This window comes from Scyliorhinus canicula, chromosome 12, assembly GCF_902713615.1.
Source record: "Scyliorhinus canicula chromosome 12, sScyCan1.1, whole genome shotgun sequence".
NCBI classification, from domain to species: domain Eukaryota; kingdom Metazoa; phylum Chordata; class Chondrichthyes; order Carcharhiniformes; family Scyliorhinidae; genus Scyliorhinus; species Scyliorhinus canicula.
In genome coordinates, this window is record NC_052157.1 from 72,365,211 (window position 1) to 72,381,064 (window position 15,854).

Below are 15,854 nucleotides of genomic sequence, written 5' to 3' on the forward strand. Positions count from 1 at the left end.
TCCGAGGATCAGTACAGAGGGAGTACCGAACTGGCCGAGGGTCAGTTGTGAGGGAGCGCTGCACTGTCCGAGGGTCAGTATTGAGGGAGCATTGCACTGTCAGAGGGTCAATATAGAGGGAGCGCTGCACTATCTGAGGATCAGTACTCAGGGTACGCTGCACTATCCGAGGGTCAGTACTGAGGGAGCGCTGCACTGTCCAAGGGTCAGTAGTGAGGGAGCGCTGCACTATCCGAGGGTCAGTACTGAGGGAGCGCTGCACTGTCCAAGGATCAGTACTGAGAGAGTGCCGCACTGTCAGAGTGTCAGTACTGAGGGAGCGCTCCACTGTCAGAGGGTCAGTACTGAAGGAGCGCCGCACTGTCAGAGTGTCAGTGCTGAGGGAGCGCTGCACTGTCAGAGGGTCAGTACTGAGGGAGCGCCACACTGTCAGAGGGTCAGTACTGAGGGAGTGCTGCACTTTCAGAGGGTCAGTACTGGGGGAGTGCTGCACTGTTGGAGAGTCAGTACTGAGGGAGTGCTGCACTGTCAGAGGGTCAGCACTGAGGGAGTGCTGCACTGTCAGAGGGTCAGTAATGAGGGAGTGCTGCGCTGTCAGAGGGTCAGTACTGCGGGAGTGCTGCACTTTCAGAGGGTCAGTCCTGAGGGACTGCTGCACTGTCAGTTTTTCAGTGTGTCAGTACTGACGAAGTGCTGCACTATCAGAGGGTCAATCACTGTGGGAGTGCTGCACTGTTGGAGCGTCAATCACTGTGGGAGTGCTGCACTGTCGGGGGGTCAGTACGGAGGGAGTGCTGCACTGTCGGGGGGGGTCAGTACGGAGGGAGTGTTACACTCTTGGATGTTCAGGACGAAGGGAGCTCCATACATTCGAACTGTCTGTAGTGAGGGTGCTACCCTGTTGTTGGGTCAGTAGTGAAGCAGCACTACTCTGGTGGTTGTTCAGTACTGGTGGGCAGTGAAAGCTACAGACCCCCACATCCCCCATCGTCCCAAGTCAGAGGAAACATCGTTCCTGCATCCATTGTGTGGTGAAGGCAAAGATAGCCATTGGAAATAGAGGGTCACATAAAGCCAACACTTCAGACCTGCTTAAGGGGCACTGTATTATTGGAGTGTGAAAATTGAGTGAACATTCAACTGTCCACAGGTCAGTATGGAGGGAGTGTTTCATTGTTAGAAGGCTGCTACTGAGGGAATGTCAGACTCACGGTGGTTCAGAACCGAGGGAACACTGTACTTTCAAAGGGTCAGTACTGTGGGAAAGCTACACTGTTTGTGGGACAGTAATGAAGGAGCGCTACACTTTCGGAGGATCAATATTTAGTGAGCATTGCTCTGTCCGAGGGTCAGTTCAGAGGGAACATGTCACTGTCAGAGGGTCAGTACTGAGGTAGCTCTGCACTGTTAGAGGTACAGCACCAAGGGAAACCTGAAAGGTCAGAGCAACAGTTCTGAGGGAGCGCCGCAATGTCAGAGATGCCATAGTTTTGAATGACACATTAAACTGCAGCCTGTCCATAATCTCAAGTGTCTGTAAAATATCCAACAGCCTCTACAGAGAAAAAGAGCAGGGCAGTTCAAAAGTAAAAACAGAAAATGCTGAACCAGCTCAGCCAGTTTGGCAGCATCTGAGGGGAGAGGAACAGAATTGACCTTTTCATCTGTCGGACTCTTCTTTAGAGCTGGACGGTCCTGCCTGGTTTGTACAAACTGTATTTAGAATATAAGGCAGGCACCAATAAATTCAGTGAAGAATCCTGGATAATAAGCGTCCTGACATCACTCGAAAGCAATATGCAAATTAGCAATTAACCAGGCTGTAGCGCAGCATGTGACCAGCAGCTGGTCATGTGTGTCAGAATTGCAGCTGTGCTGTCGCTGTGAGTAAAGGTTGCTGCATCCATAAAGTGGATCCAGAAAGTTTACCAGTCCTGGTGTGAGATTGCCGAGCTTCTGTATAGCGCACACAGAAACGCAACACGGTGGCAGCAATGCGTATTTGAAGATCCTCGGGAGGAGCGAGAGACAAGATATGATGGTGGTGTACACATTGAAACCCTGGAAGGGGAGGGGGGGCAGAGTCACTGAACAGCTGGATAATTGAAGCAACAAGTTGGTTTTGAATCGGGCAGTGAAAGCTACAGGGCCATCGAGATGTCCTTGGCTGCCATTCCTGCGCAGAAGCAAAAAAGCGAGCAAAATGGGGAAGAGAATCTTCACAGCAGCCAACAAGAGAGAAGAGAATAAACAAACATAAGAGCTGAATTGTGATTCTCTCCCCCAGGTGCCAAAGTTATAAATCCCCTACACATCACGAATGTCCATAAAAGACAGGGAGAGTCAGGAAGGGGACCACCAAATTTCTTCACCGGCATGAATTGTCAGGCCACAGATGTCCTCTCCCAATTTAGTCTTTTCAAACAAAGGATGTAGCTATATTTTTTAGATGTATTAATCACGGAACTGGATAAACATAGAATCCCTACAGGGCAGAATGAGGCCATTTGGCCCATCGAGACTGCACCAACCCTCTGAAAGAGCACCTTGCCTGGGCCTGTGTGAAACATAAACACTGACAGGGATCAGTTTGGATAGAATGGGTTTATGACGAGACACAGGGATACTGAACCATTGGAATGGTCTGCAAATTGGGATGACTCTGGTGGATCCCCCACTCTCTCGGTTGCTGCTTGCCCCACACTCGCCCTGTTTCACTCACCGTGCTTCAGTTTGAGAGCATTGTCCAAGTATTCATCCGCCGTCACAATCCTGCTGCCCAACTTCAGATCCAGGGTGAAGTCTCGAACGGACCAGACAAAGGCCGGGAAGAAGCGGGCAAACTGCATGGATTCATCGTCACCACCCGCCGATTTCACCTTGATCAGCTCGGTCAGTTCTGTTATGTAACTGAGCAGCAGCTAAGGAATGGGGTTTACAAAGGGGCGCAAAGTCCAGTAACCATCAAACCAGAGGGTGATGTACCTGTCTGGTCGGAGCTGGAAGAAGAGCTGACTCCTCTCAGATAAACAATAGAACAGAAATATGTTTGCTCCAGGAAAGGGTTACATTATGAATTAGGCTCTTTAGGGAGCTCAGAGCGAGAACAAACAGAGTTGTTATCTCTGGGTTGTTGCCCGTGCCATGTGATAGTGAGACGAGGAATAGGGAGAGAGAGCAATTCAACACGTGGCTACAGGGATGGTGCAGGCGGGAGGGATTCAGATTTCTGGATAACTGGGGCTCTTTCTGGGGAAGGTGGGACCTCTATAGACAGGATGGTCTACATCTGACCCTGAGGGGCACCAATATCCTGGGGGGGAGATTTGTTAGTGCTCTTTGGGGGGGTTTAAACTAATTCAGCAGGGGCATGGGAACCTGGATTGTAGTTTTGGGGTACGGGAGATTGAGAGTATAGAGGTCAGGAGCACAGATTTGACTTGGCAGGAGGGTGCCAGTGTTCAGGTAGGTGGTTTGAAGTGTGTCTACTTCAATGCCAGGAGTATACAAAATAAGGTAGGGGAACTGGCAGCATGGGTTGGTACCTGGGACTTCGATGTTGTGGCCATTTCAGAGACATGGATAGAGCAGGGACAGGAATGGTTGTTGCAGGTTCCGGGGTTTAGGTGTTTTAGTAAGCTCAGAGAAGGGGGCAAAAGAGGGGGAAGTGTGGCGCTGCTAGTCAAGGACAGTATTACGGTGGCGGAAAGGATGCTAGATGAGGACTATCTTCTGAGGTAGTATGGGCTGAGGTTAGAAACAGGAAAGGAGAGGTCACCCTGTTGGGAGTTTTCTATAGGCCACCTAATAGTTCTAGGGATGTAGAGGAAAGGATGACGAAGATGATTCTGGAAAAGAGCGAAAGTAACAGGGTAGTTGTTATGGGAGACTTTAACTTTCCAAATATTGACTGGAAAAGATATAGTTCGAGTACATTAGATGGGTCGTTCTTTGTACAATGTGTGCAGGAGGGTTTCATAGAATTCATAGAATTTACAGGACAGAAGGAGGCCATTTGGCTCATCGAGTCTGCACCGGCTCCTGGAAAGAGCACCCTACCCAAGGTTAATACCTCCACCGTATCCCCATAACCCAGTAACCCCACCCAACACTAAGGGCAATTTTGGACAATAAGGGCAATTTATCATGGCCAATCCACCTAACCTGCACATCTTTGGACTGTGGGAGGAAACCGGAGCACCCGGAGGAAACCCACGCACACACGGGGAGGATGTGCAGACTCCACACAGACAGTGACCCAAGCCGGAATCGAACCTGGGACCCTGGAGATGTGAAGCGATTGTGCTATCCACAATGCTACCGTGCTGCCCGTCTCCTGACACAATATGTTGACAGGCCAACAAGAGGCGAGGCCACATTGGATTTGGTTTTGGGTAATGAACCAGGCCAGGTGTTAGATCTGGAGGTAGGTGAGCACTTTGGAAACAGTGACCACAATTCGGTGACCTTTACGTTAGTGATGGAAAGGGATAAATATACCCCACAGGGCAAGAGTTATAGCTGGGGGAAGGGCAATTATGATGCCATTAGACATGACTTAGGATGTGTAGGTTGGAGAAGTAGGCTGCAAGGGTTGGGCACACTGGATATGTGGAGCTTGTTCAAGGAACAGCTATTGCATGTTCTTGATAAGTACGTACCAGTCAGGCAGGGAGGAAGGGGTAGAGCGAGGGAACCGTGGTTTACCAAAGAAGTGGAATCTCTTGTTCAGAGGAAGAAGGAGGCCTATGTGAAAATGAGGTGTGAAGTTTCAGTTGGGGCGCTTGATAGTTACAAGGAAGCGAGGAAGGATCTAAAGAGAGAGCTAAGACGAGCAAGGAGGGGACATGAAAAGTCTTTGGCAGGTAGGATCAAGGAAAACCCAAAAGCTTTCTATAGGTATGTCAGGAATAAAGAATGACTAGGGTAAGAGTAGGGCCAGTCAAGGACAGTGGTGGGAAGTTGTGTGTGGAGGCTGAGGAGATAAGCGAGATACTAAATGAATACTTTTCGTCAGTATTCACTCAGGAAAAAGATAATGTTGTGGAGGAGAATGCTGAGACCCAGGCTATTAGAATAGATGGCATTGAGGTGCGTAGAGAAGAAGTGTTGGCAATTCTGGACAAGGTGAAAATAGATAAGTCCCCGGGGCCTGATGGGATTTATCCTAGGATTCTCTGGGAAGCCAGGGAAGAGATTGCTGAGCCTTTGGCTTTGATTTTTATGTCATCATTGGCTACAGGAATAGTGCCAGAGGACTGGAGGGTAGCAAATGTGGTCCCTTTGTTCAAGAAGGGGAGTAGAGATAACCCCGGTAACTATAGGCCGGTGAGCCTCACGTCTGTTGTGGGTAAAGTCTTGGAGAGGATTATAAGAGATACGATTTATAATCATCTAGATAGGAATAATATGATTAGGGATAGTCAGCATGGTTTTGTGAAGGGTAGGTCATGCCTCACAAACCTTATCGAGTTCTTTGAGAAGGTGACTGAACAGGTAGACTAGGGTAGAGCAGTTGATGTGGTGTATATGGATTTCAGTAAAGCGTTTGATAAGGTTCCCCACGGTCGGCTATTGCAGAAAATACGGAGGCTGGGGATTGAGGGTGATTTAGAGATGTGGATCAGAAATTGGCTAGTTGAAAGAAGACAGAGGGTGGTGGTTGATGGCAAATGTTCAGAATGGAGTTCAGTTACGTGTGGCGTACCACAAGGATCTGTTCTGGGGCCGTTGCTGTTTGTCATTTTTATAAATGACCTAGAGGAGGGCACAGAAGGTTGGGTGAGTAAATTTGCAGACAACACTAAAGTCGGTGGAGTTGTAGACAGTGTGGAAGGATGTTGCAGGTTACAGAGGGACATAGATAAGCTGCAGAGCTGGGCTGAGAGGTGGCAAATGGAGTTTAATGTAGAGAAGTGTGAGGTGATTCACTTTGGAAAGAATAACAGGAATGCGGAATATTTGGCTAATGGTAAAATTCTTGGCAGTGTGGATGAGCAGAGGGATCTCGGTGTCCATGTACATAGATCCCTGAAAGTTGCCACCCAGGTTGATAGGGTTGTGAAGAAGGCCTATGGTGTGTTGGCCTTTATTGGTAGAGGGATTGAGTTCCGGAGCCATGAGGTCATGTTGCAGCTGTACAAAACTCTGGTACGGCCGCATTTGGAGTATTGCGTACAGTTCTGGTCGCCTCATTATAGGAAGGACGTGAAAGCTTTGGAACGGGTGCAGAGGAGATTTACCAGGATGTTGCCTGGTATGGAGGGAAAATCTTATGAGGAAAGGCTGATGGACTTGAGGTTGTTTTCGTTAGAGAGAAGGTTAAGAGGTGACTTAATAGAGGCATACAAAATGATCAGAGGGATAGATAGGGTGGACAGTGAGAGCCTTCTCCCGCGGATGGAGGTGGCTAGCACGAGGGGACATAGCTTTAAATTGAGGGGTAATAGATATAGGACAGAGGTAGGTTTTTTACACAAAGAGTGGTGAGGCCGTGGAATGCCCTACCTGCAACAGTAGTGAACTCGCCAACATTGAGGGCATTTAAAAGTTTATTGGATAAGCATATGGATGATAATGGCATAGTGTAGGTTAGATGGCCTTTAGTTTTTGACTTCCCATGTCGGTGCAACATCGTGGACCGAAGGCCTGTACTGCGCTGTATCGTTCTATGTTCTATGTTCTATGAATGAGGATCAAACTTTTTTTTCATCAACTAATTGTGAAGATCTAGATTGGCAAATTAAACTTAATGCAGAGAAATGAGAAGTATTGCTTAAGGGGTCATTGTAAGCTATTTTTCTCATGTGGTGTTAAAGATATTTTAATACTGTGTTAGGAATAAAGTGTGTTTCAATATACTATGTCCCTATTTTATGTGAAATCACTCCTGCAGTGAGGAATCCTTTCCTCACAATCTTCCAAAATTAAAATCAAATATTCAGGCTTCAATCCAGTATCTGAGCCACTGTTGGGGTCTGGTCTGGGATAGTAATAGTGAGGTTGATGGGAATCACAGGGAATCACAGACTTAATCAATAGGGGCATAGGGTACACAAGAAATGGAAGTTATGATAAACCTTCAGAAAACACTGGTTTGGCTACAACGTGAATATTGTGTCCAATTCTGGACTCTACTTCAGAAAGATGTGAAGATCAAGAGAGAGCACAGAAAGGATCCTCAAGAATGGTTCCCAGGATACTTCCGGTGGCGACCATGGTGTGAGTGGGCGCATGTTTAGTAGCTCTCGCTTGCAAGCGAGAGCTACTAAACATACGCCCACTCACACCATGGTCGCCACCGGAAGTATCCTGGGAACCATTCTTGAGGATCCTTTCTGTGTTCTCTCTTGATCTTCACATCTTTCTGAAGTAGAGTCCAGAATTGGACACAATATTCACGTTGTAGCCAAACCAGTGTTTTCTGAAGGTTTATCATAACTTCCATTTCTTTTCCCTGGTTAACAGGTGGACTTTTTAAGTGGAAGAAGGTGCAGGAGTGGTTGAGGAAGAGTTTGTTTCACCAGTGGATGGATTCGTGGACCAGAAGTGGTTTTAGGTGAAGGGAGCTGTCGGAGGGAGAAGCTATCTCTGCGACACAGGGGAAGATGGTGGAGGGTAAGGGACCGGCCCCACCATCTCAGTGGTCTATGGAACAGCTGGTGAACCTCTTGAACGGGATGTTCACCCAGCAAAGGAAGGAGTCTCAGGAAGACCTGGCGAGGACGGTTAAGGTGCAGGTCAAGGTGAAGATGAGGTTGGAGTCTCAAAGCCAGGCAGTCCAGAAGGTGGAGGAGAGACGGTGGGGGAGCATGAAGTGCAGCTTACTTCGATGGCAGCCGAGATGGGGGTGATGCATGATATCCAAAACAGTTTCAGGAAAGGTGGAGGATCTGGAGAAACGCGCCCAGAGACAGAACCTGAGGATCGTGGGACTGCCAGAGGGTATTGAGAGAGCGGACACTGGCTCGTATGTAGCCAGGCTGTTTGAGAAGTTGCTGTGAGAGGGGGTCTTCGAACGTCCCCTGAAGATGGACTGGGCGCACAGAGCGCTGATGAGGAAGCCGAAGGGTAACGAGCCACTGAGGGCGATGGTGGTGCATTTGCACCAGTTTCTGGACAAGAAGCGGATCCTGAGATGGGCCAGGCAGATGAAGCGATGTACCTGGGAGGGCAGTGAACTTTGAGTATACCAGGACCTGGGTGTGGACTGGCCAAGAGGAGAGTGGGCTTTAACAAAGTGAAGGCTGCCCTCTTTAAGAAGGGGGTGAAGTTTGGAATACTGCACCTGCTTCGCCTCTAGGTGACCTACAATGGCTGATAATTTTACTTTGGGACGCCGGAGTAAGTGATGGAATTTTTGAGGGACAACGGACTGGCAGGAGAAGGAGGACATTGGACTTTGGAGGAGGTGTTCTTTTTCCTTTGAGGCCATTATCCTTTGTTCTTCTGTGGGGATGGGGGATGTTTCTTTTCTCTTTTGGTCATTGTTGTTTGCACCAGGATAGTGTTTAAGAGGTGGGTGGCGGGGAATCTGCGGGGGGTAGGATGTTAGACACCATGGGCACGGGCTGCCAGGCTAGCTGGGCGGGCTAGTCTATTGAAGTGCAGTGGGGAGTGAGCAGGTGGTTAGAGTGTTGATGGGGGTTGGGATTGTTGTTTTGAGGAAGGGGGGACTGCTGACAGGGGAGGGGCTTTTGAAATATGGTATGAGGAGGATCGATGACGGTGGACATCTGATGGGGTGTGGGACGCCGGTCGTAGGCTGGCCCAGGAGGGGCTGGCTGATTGGCGGGGGAAGGGGGTATCCTGGCCAGGCTGATGGCATGGAGGGTTGAATGGGTCGGTCAAAAGGGCCCATGTGTTCGCGCATCTGAGGAGCTTGAAGGCGGATGTGGTATTCTTACAGGAAACACACCTGAAGATTGGGGATCAATCTAGGCTCAGGAAAGGGTGGGTACGGCCGGTATTTAATTCAGGTTTGAATTTGAAGACGAGGGGGGTAGTGGTCTTGATAAATAAACAGGTAGCTTTTGAAGTGGGGAGCATATTGGCAGACTCCATGGGGAGGTTCATTATGATGAGTGTGAAATTGGAGGGGATGCCGGTAGTGTTGGTGAATGTTTATGCGCCAAACAGGGATGGTGTACGATGTAGAGTTTATGAGGCGGGTGCTGGGGAAGATTCCAGACCTGGACACGCGCCGGTTGATAATGGGGGTGGGGGCAATTTTAACATGGTTCTGGAACCGAAATTGGTTCGTTCGAGCCCGAGGTCTGGGGGCAGGGGGGTTCTGTCGGCAGTGGCGAGGGAACTGAGGGGATTTATGGAACGCATGGGGGGAGCTTCACCCCTGGCGTTTTGGTTGGCCGAGGGCAAAGGAATCTCATTTTTCTCCCATGTGCATGGGGTGTACACCCAGATCGATTATTATGTGTTGGATAGGATGTTGCTGACAGGGGTGGTCGATGCGGAGTATTCGCCAATCGTGTTTTCAGACCATGCGCCGCATTGGGTGGACTTGCAAGTAAATCGGGGGGGGGGGGGGCAGCGCCTGCAGTGGAGGTTGGATGCGGGCTATTGGCAGATGAGGAGGTTTGTGAGCGGGTGAGGGCTGCCATTCGGGGATATGTGAAGCTGAACAACACGGGTGAGGTTTCGGCTGCCACGTTGGGGGAGGCATTGAAGGTAGTAGTAAGGGAGGGAGGTGGAGGCTGGGAAGTGGAAAGAGGCTTTGAGGAGGGTGAACACATCCTCATTGTGCGCTAGGCTTAGCCTTATTCAGTTTAAGGTGGACCACAGGGCACATATAACTGTGGCCAGGATTAGCAGGTATTTTGAAGGGGTGGGAGATAGGTGTGGGCGGTGCACGGGTGAGCCTGCAAATTATGTCCCCATGTTTTGGGCCTGTCCGAAGCTTGGGGGATTCTGGCTGGGGTGAGCCAACCGTTATGTCGGAGGTCTTGAAGGTGACGGTGGTTCCGAGTCCAGAAGTTGGGATCTTTGTGGTGTCAGAAGACCCCGGAGTGCAGGGGGCGAGAGGGGCCGATGTCTTGGCCTTTGCCTCCCTGGTAGCCCGAAGACGGAGGGTGGGGGTCCCCCAAGGGTGGAGTATCAATTACAAGGGGCACAGGTTCAAGGTGAGAGGGGAAAGTTTAAGGGAGATGTGCGGGGTAAGTTTTTCACTCAGTGACTGATGGGTCCCTGGAATGTGCAGCCAGAGGATGTGGTGGCACATTAGCACCATTTAAGAGGCACCTGGATGGGTACATGAATAGGGAAGAAATAGAGGGATACGGACCGAGTAAGGGGTGAAGGTTTCTTTTTAGTTAGGGTACCATAATCGGCACAGGCTTGGAGGGCTGAAGGGCCTGTTCCTGTGCTGTACTTTTCTTTGTTCTTTGATTAGGGGTCTGGACAGAGCAGGTAGTGAGGCACCATTCCCATTGAGGGGAGATTCGAGACCCAGAGGGAACTGGATTTAAACTCTTTTTTTTCTCCCCCCACAGTGAGTGAGTCAGCAGTTGTGGATGCCGTGGAGGCAGATTCAATAGGATACGACAAGCAGAATGGCCTCCTTTGGTGCTGTTTTATCATAACTGAATTTTTTATGCACCCTATGATTCTATCCATCGCCCATTGTGAGACAGATACTACAATTAAAATGGTGGTAATGGGGCAGCACGGTGGCGCAGTGGTAGCACTGCAGACTCACGGCGCCGAGGTCCCAGGTTCAATCCCGGCTCTGGGTCACTGTCCGTGTGGAGTCTGCACATTCTCCCCGTGTTTGCATGGGTTTCGCCCACACAACCCAAAGATGTGCAGGGTAGGTGGATTGAACACGCTAAATTGCCCCTTAATTGGAAAAAATTAATTGGGCACTCTAAATTTATTTTTAAAAATGGTGGTTATGGCCTCAATAACATCTCCGGAGCAAGCTGCGATCCAGCAGTGTCATTCCACGCACTACGATTATCAATGGTTCACATAAAAATACCATGGAACAGACTCGAGGGGCTGAATAGCCTGCTCCTGTGTAAGAGGCTCGAAGGGATGAATGGCCTCCTCCTGTTCCAAATATATCGTTAGCTTAACCGTTCTCATTTTTTCTGACCTGGGACACTATGCCCCGGTCATAATTCTTCATCTCAAATTTCCCAGAGTCAGAATCAAGTGACTATTGGACTGAGGAGGGAATCTCAAAGCTGATGGTGATGAAAGGTGCTATCTCAATGCAGCTTCTCCCTCCTATTAAAAGCAGATATTCACTTACAACTACACATGTAGAAAATAGGAGCAGGAGGCCATTTGGCCCTTCGAGACTGCCCTGCCATTCATTATGATCATGGTTGACCATCCAACTCAAATACTCTAATCCTGCTTCCCCCCCCCTCCCCCCCCCCCCCCCCATTTCCTTTAATCCCCTTCCCTCAAGTGCTATATCTAACAGCTTCTTGAAACCATGCAATGTTTTGGTCTCAACTACTTTCTGTGGTAGTGAATTCCACAGGCTCACCACTCTCTGGGTGAAAATATTTCTCCTCATCTCTGTATAAATAGTCTACCCCGTACCCTCAGATTGTGATACCCCCATCATCAAGAACATGCTTCTTGCATCTACCTTCTCGAGTCCTGTTAGAATTTAATAGGTTTCTAGGAGATCCCTTCATTCTTCTGAACTCCAACAAATCAATCCTAACCGATTCAATCTCTCCTCATATGTCAGACCCACCATCCGTGGAATCAGTCTTGTAAACCTTCTCTGCACTCCCTCTAGAGAAAGAACATCTTTACTCAGACAAGGAGACCAAAACTGCTCACAATATTCCAGGTGTGGCCTCACCAAGGCCCTGTATAATTGCAGCAACACAGCCCTGCTTTTGTACTCAAAACCTCTCGCCATGAAGCCCAACAAACCATTTGCTTTTGTTACCGCCTGCTGCACCTGCATGCTGATCATCAGTGACTGGTGTTCACGGCCACCCCGGTCTCATTACACATTCCGCTCTCCTAATTTATGGCCAGGCAGATAATAGTCTGCCTTCCCGTTTTTGCTACTAGTGCATAACCTAGCATTTATCCAAATTATACTGCATCTGCCAATCATTTGCCCACTCACTCAACTTGTCCAAATTACAACAAGGCATTTCTGCATCCTCATCACAGCTCACCATCCTATAGAACTTTGTGTCAACTTCAAATTTGGAGATCTCACATTTTGTTCCCTCTTCCAAATCATTACTATATATTGTGAGTAGCCGGGGTCCCAGCACAAATCCCTGCAGTACCCCACTGTCATGGGAGTGTCCCTTTAAGAAAGATTTTTGTCTTATGGCTTCAGCGATGTCATTGTGTGGGTGGAGCTGGGCTGTGGCTCTGTGAGCTGTTTTAGTCTCGCTTTCACATTTAACTGTGGTGTACTGAGACAAGAAACAGAAGTGTTTTGGCCTGTCTCTCTCTCTCTATTTTCATTTTAAATATCTGTTCCAGTAAAAAAAAACATTGATTATAGCCTCCTGCTGTTTTGGTAACCTAAAAGATATAGTTTGTTTTCCGGAAGGGTTTAAACCTGCTGGTGAGATGAGGTCAGGATCTCAGGGAAAGTCAGTCTTATTCAAGTGAGAATGCAGAGTGCTGGGCCACACCCTTGAAAAGGGTTTTTTGTTTATGGGATTTTGTTTTTGAATTGGAACAGTTGAAGAAGAATTCATTAAGGGTTATACATAGATTACTGGAGCTGTGTGGTGTCTTTATGTTTGTAATTGATAAAAATTATTGTGTGTTCATATAAATGTTAACTCAGTTCTTAGAATAAAGCATATTTTGATTAAAGTGTCTGGGAAGACTGTTGAATAACACCTGACTGGTAGGCTCTTGCGCTCACCCTAGCCAAATGCAACACAAAAAGTTATATGTCAGGTGAACTCCATAATACACTTTGGAGTTTTTAAACCTTGACCTATAACACCACTAAGTCAGCGATTTGTAAAGGATACTGCAGCTTCGCCACTGCATACTGATCAATGGTGCCCATGCTGTTGTACACCAACATACTGCTCAGCAATACAGCAAGAGCAAAGATCCAAGAATCATTCTTCTCATCACCCTGTATAGAGATGGAAACAATTACATGTAGTGTTTAATTATTTCACACAATTCCCTCTCTTTATTAAACAGACTCAACAATGGGCAACACTTCATCAGAATCCAAAATGTGAAGCACCTCATAATATGGCATCTCCCCCTGCCCCTTTGTGCCAGCTTGAGGGACTGAATGGTCTCCTTCGGTTCCTGTGTAACAGTCCTGAGGGACTGAATGGTCTCCTTCTGTTCCTGTGTAACAGTCTTGAGGGGCTGAGTGGCCTCCTCCTGTTCCTGCGTAACAGGCTTGAGGGACTGAATGGCCTCCTGTTCCTGTGCAACTGGCTCAAGGGGCTGAATGGCCTCCTCCTGTTCCTGTGTAACAGGACTGAGGGACTGAATGGCCTCCTGTTCCTGTGCAACTGGCTTGAAGGACTGAATGGCCTCCTCCTGTTCCAATGCTCTAGTGCAAGACACAGCGAAGCATGTTGACCAATCCCTTCATTCATCTCAAACCATTGACCCTCCCACACAACTGAACTCCCTGTCCTGGATTGAACAGAAGTGTGTCAGTGATCCCAAAAACAGTCATGGATTGAGAGGCAGAATTTACCCACCTTCTCCACATCCCCCAGTCCTTCAGTGTCCAGTAATATGAGGCAGTGGTTGTGATTGAGTGGGTGAGGCACACACATCATCCAGATCCCTTTGGTCTCGGACTGAATGGTGGATCCCAGCGAGAAACCTGGTTCATGTTTGGGAAGAGCACAAGACAGTTACTGATTCACAGAATCACAGCTCGCACACGCTCAGTTTATCATTCCACGCAGTCCCAAAGGTAAAGGCCATCGGGATAGAGAGAGAGAGAAACAGGAGAGAAAGAGAGAGAACAAGAGGGAATGAAGAGAGGGGCATGCGAGAGGAGGAAGAGAGAAAAAGAGTCTGCAGGAATGAGAAAGAGAAGGAAAGAGTGATGGAGAGGACAGAGAGAGAGAGAAGGAATTATAGTGGAGGTGAAAGATAGAAAGTGAGAGAAAGAGAGGCAGAAAGAGACACAGAGAGAGGGAGAGCAGGAGGATGAGAGTGAGTGAGAGGCATAGAGAGAGAGTGAGAGAGAAAGATCAGCCAGAAAACAGATGGAGCCATGGTGGAGGAAACACGATTACAGATGTTGAGATGGAAATCTCTGCAAGGTCGGTCTGTTTATGTGCGAAGATCAAGAGACAATAGCTGGTCACGTATATGTCTCAATTCTCACAGGGGAGTTACTAAGAAATTCGGAGTTTGTACCTCTCAGTTTCCCGGCCAGTTTGTTCATTAGGTAGGATTTGCCGGTCCGGTACAACCCCACTATGGCCACAGCCACCACCGGTTGACTGATCTCCGACAAGATGTTCACAGCCTCTTGGTTGACCCGTAGTTCACCAGACGCGCTGTTCTCAATCAAACACACGGGTTCCTGCATGTCGTACATGACACTGCCTGCACTGGGCTTTGTGAGGGGTACAATCCTTTCCACCTAATGCACAAAGAGAAAATGGCAACACCCTCACTTTCCAGCTGCTAGTGGAAGAGAAGATTAATGGAAAAGACAAGTAGCTGATGGGAGAAGATATTAGGTCAAAATTAGAACGAGACTGGAATTTGACACTGAACACGAGAAATTGCGGTTAAGTCTTGCATTGATAGAGCATTTGCTTGCCCTCAAAATAACCCGACGTGCTGCACAGCCAATGAACTACTTTTGAAGTATTGTCACTGTTGGAATGTAGGGAAGCACAGCCAATTGTGCACAGCAAGCACCCATATAGAGAAATAAGATGAATCATCAGATCATCGCTTTTCGAAGGATGGACATTCTGCTGGTAAAAATGCAGAATTATCATACTTCCAGTCGATATCAATACATTTATCTCTGGCATCCGATCCAATACAATTTGAATGAATCTACTCTGTTGGCCCAGCACAGATTGATACCTTGGTTGTCTTCACTCCCTTTTCTGCAGTTACTTTATCCAGCTCCACAGTTGGCTTCTCACATAGGACGATGTCACGGAGATTCTCCAGAATAATCCTTTGACCCTTGCACATACTGCTCACACAGGTTTCAATCAATCGAGCCAACACTGAAAGAGATGCAAAAGAATGTCACGTGATCTCTCTCTAAGCAACAGTCGAGAAGCTCGACACCGTCCGGGGCAAAGCATCCCGGCTTGCCCATTCGCCACCACCTTTCACTCTCTCCACCACCGATGCACAGTGGCAGCAGTGTGTAGCATTTACAAGACACACTGCAGCAAGTCACCAACATTGGAACTCGGAGCAGAAGTAGGCAATTCAGCCTTTTGCGTCTGCTCCGCCATTTAATCAGATCATGGCTGATCTCTTCCTGGTGTCAAATCCACCTCCCTACCTGTCACCTATATCCCTTTAACTTGCTTTTAATCAGAAAAAATGTATCTCCCTCTTGAAACTATTCAATGATTTGGACTCTACAACACTACAGGGCAGCGAGTTCCACAAATTCACCACGCTCTGTGAGAAGTAGTTCCTCCTCATCTCAGTTTTAAATCTACCGCCTCTCAACCTATATCTGTGACCACCTGTTCTAGATTGTCCCACAAGGTGGAACATTTGGTCTACATTTACATTAACAATCCCTTTTGTTATTTATATACCTCGATCAGATCTCCTCTCATCCTTCTAAACTCCAGCGAGTATAAGCCCAAGCTATTCAATCTCTCCTCATACAGCAACCCCTTCATCCCCGGAGT

The 15,854-nt window shown here is 48.1% G+C and overlaps 1 protein-coding gene across 1 annotated transcript in view; it reads right to left on the reverse strand.

The window, feature by feature from the left end:
- The window catches only part of LOC119974282 (guanylate-binding protein 1-like), an 84,004-nt gene that overhangs the window by 22,774 nt on the left and 45,376 nt on the right, over positions 1 to 15,854 (reverse strand). The window contains exons 5-9 of the mRNA XM_038813054.1: positions 15,058 to 15,206; positions 14,371 to 14,599; positions 13,698 to 13,825; positions 12,996 to 13,105; positions 2,723 to 2,910 (exon numbers count right to left, since the gene is read on the reverse strand). Of these exons, the coding sequence (XP_038668982.1) occupies positions 2,723 to 2,910; positions 12,996 to 13,105; positions 13,698 to 13,825; positions 14,371 to 14,599; positions 15,058 to 15,206 (804 nt within the window). The remainder of the gene's footprint in view (positions 1 to 2,722; positions 2,911 to 12,995; positions 13,106 to 13,697; positions 13,826 to 14,370; positions 14,600 to 15,057; positions 15,207 to 15,854) is intronic.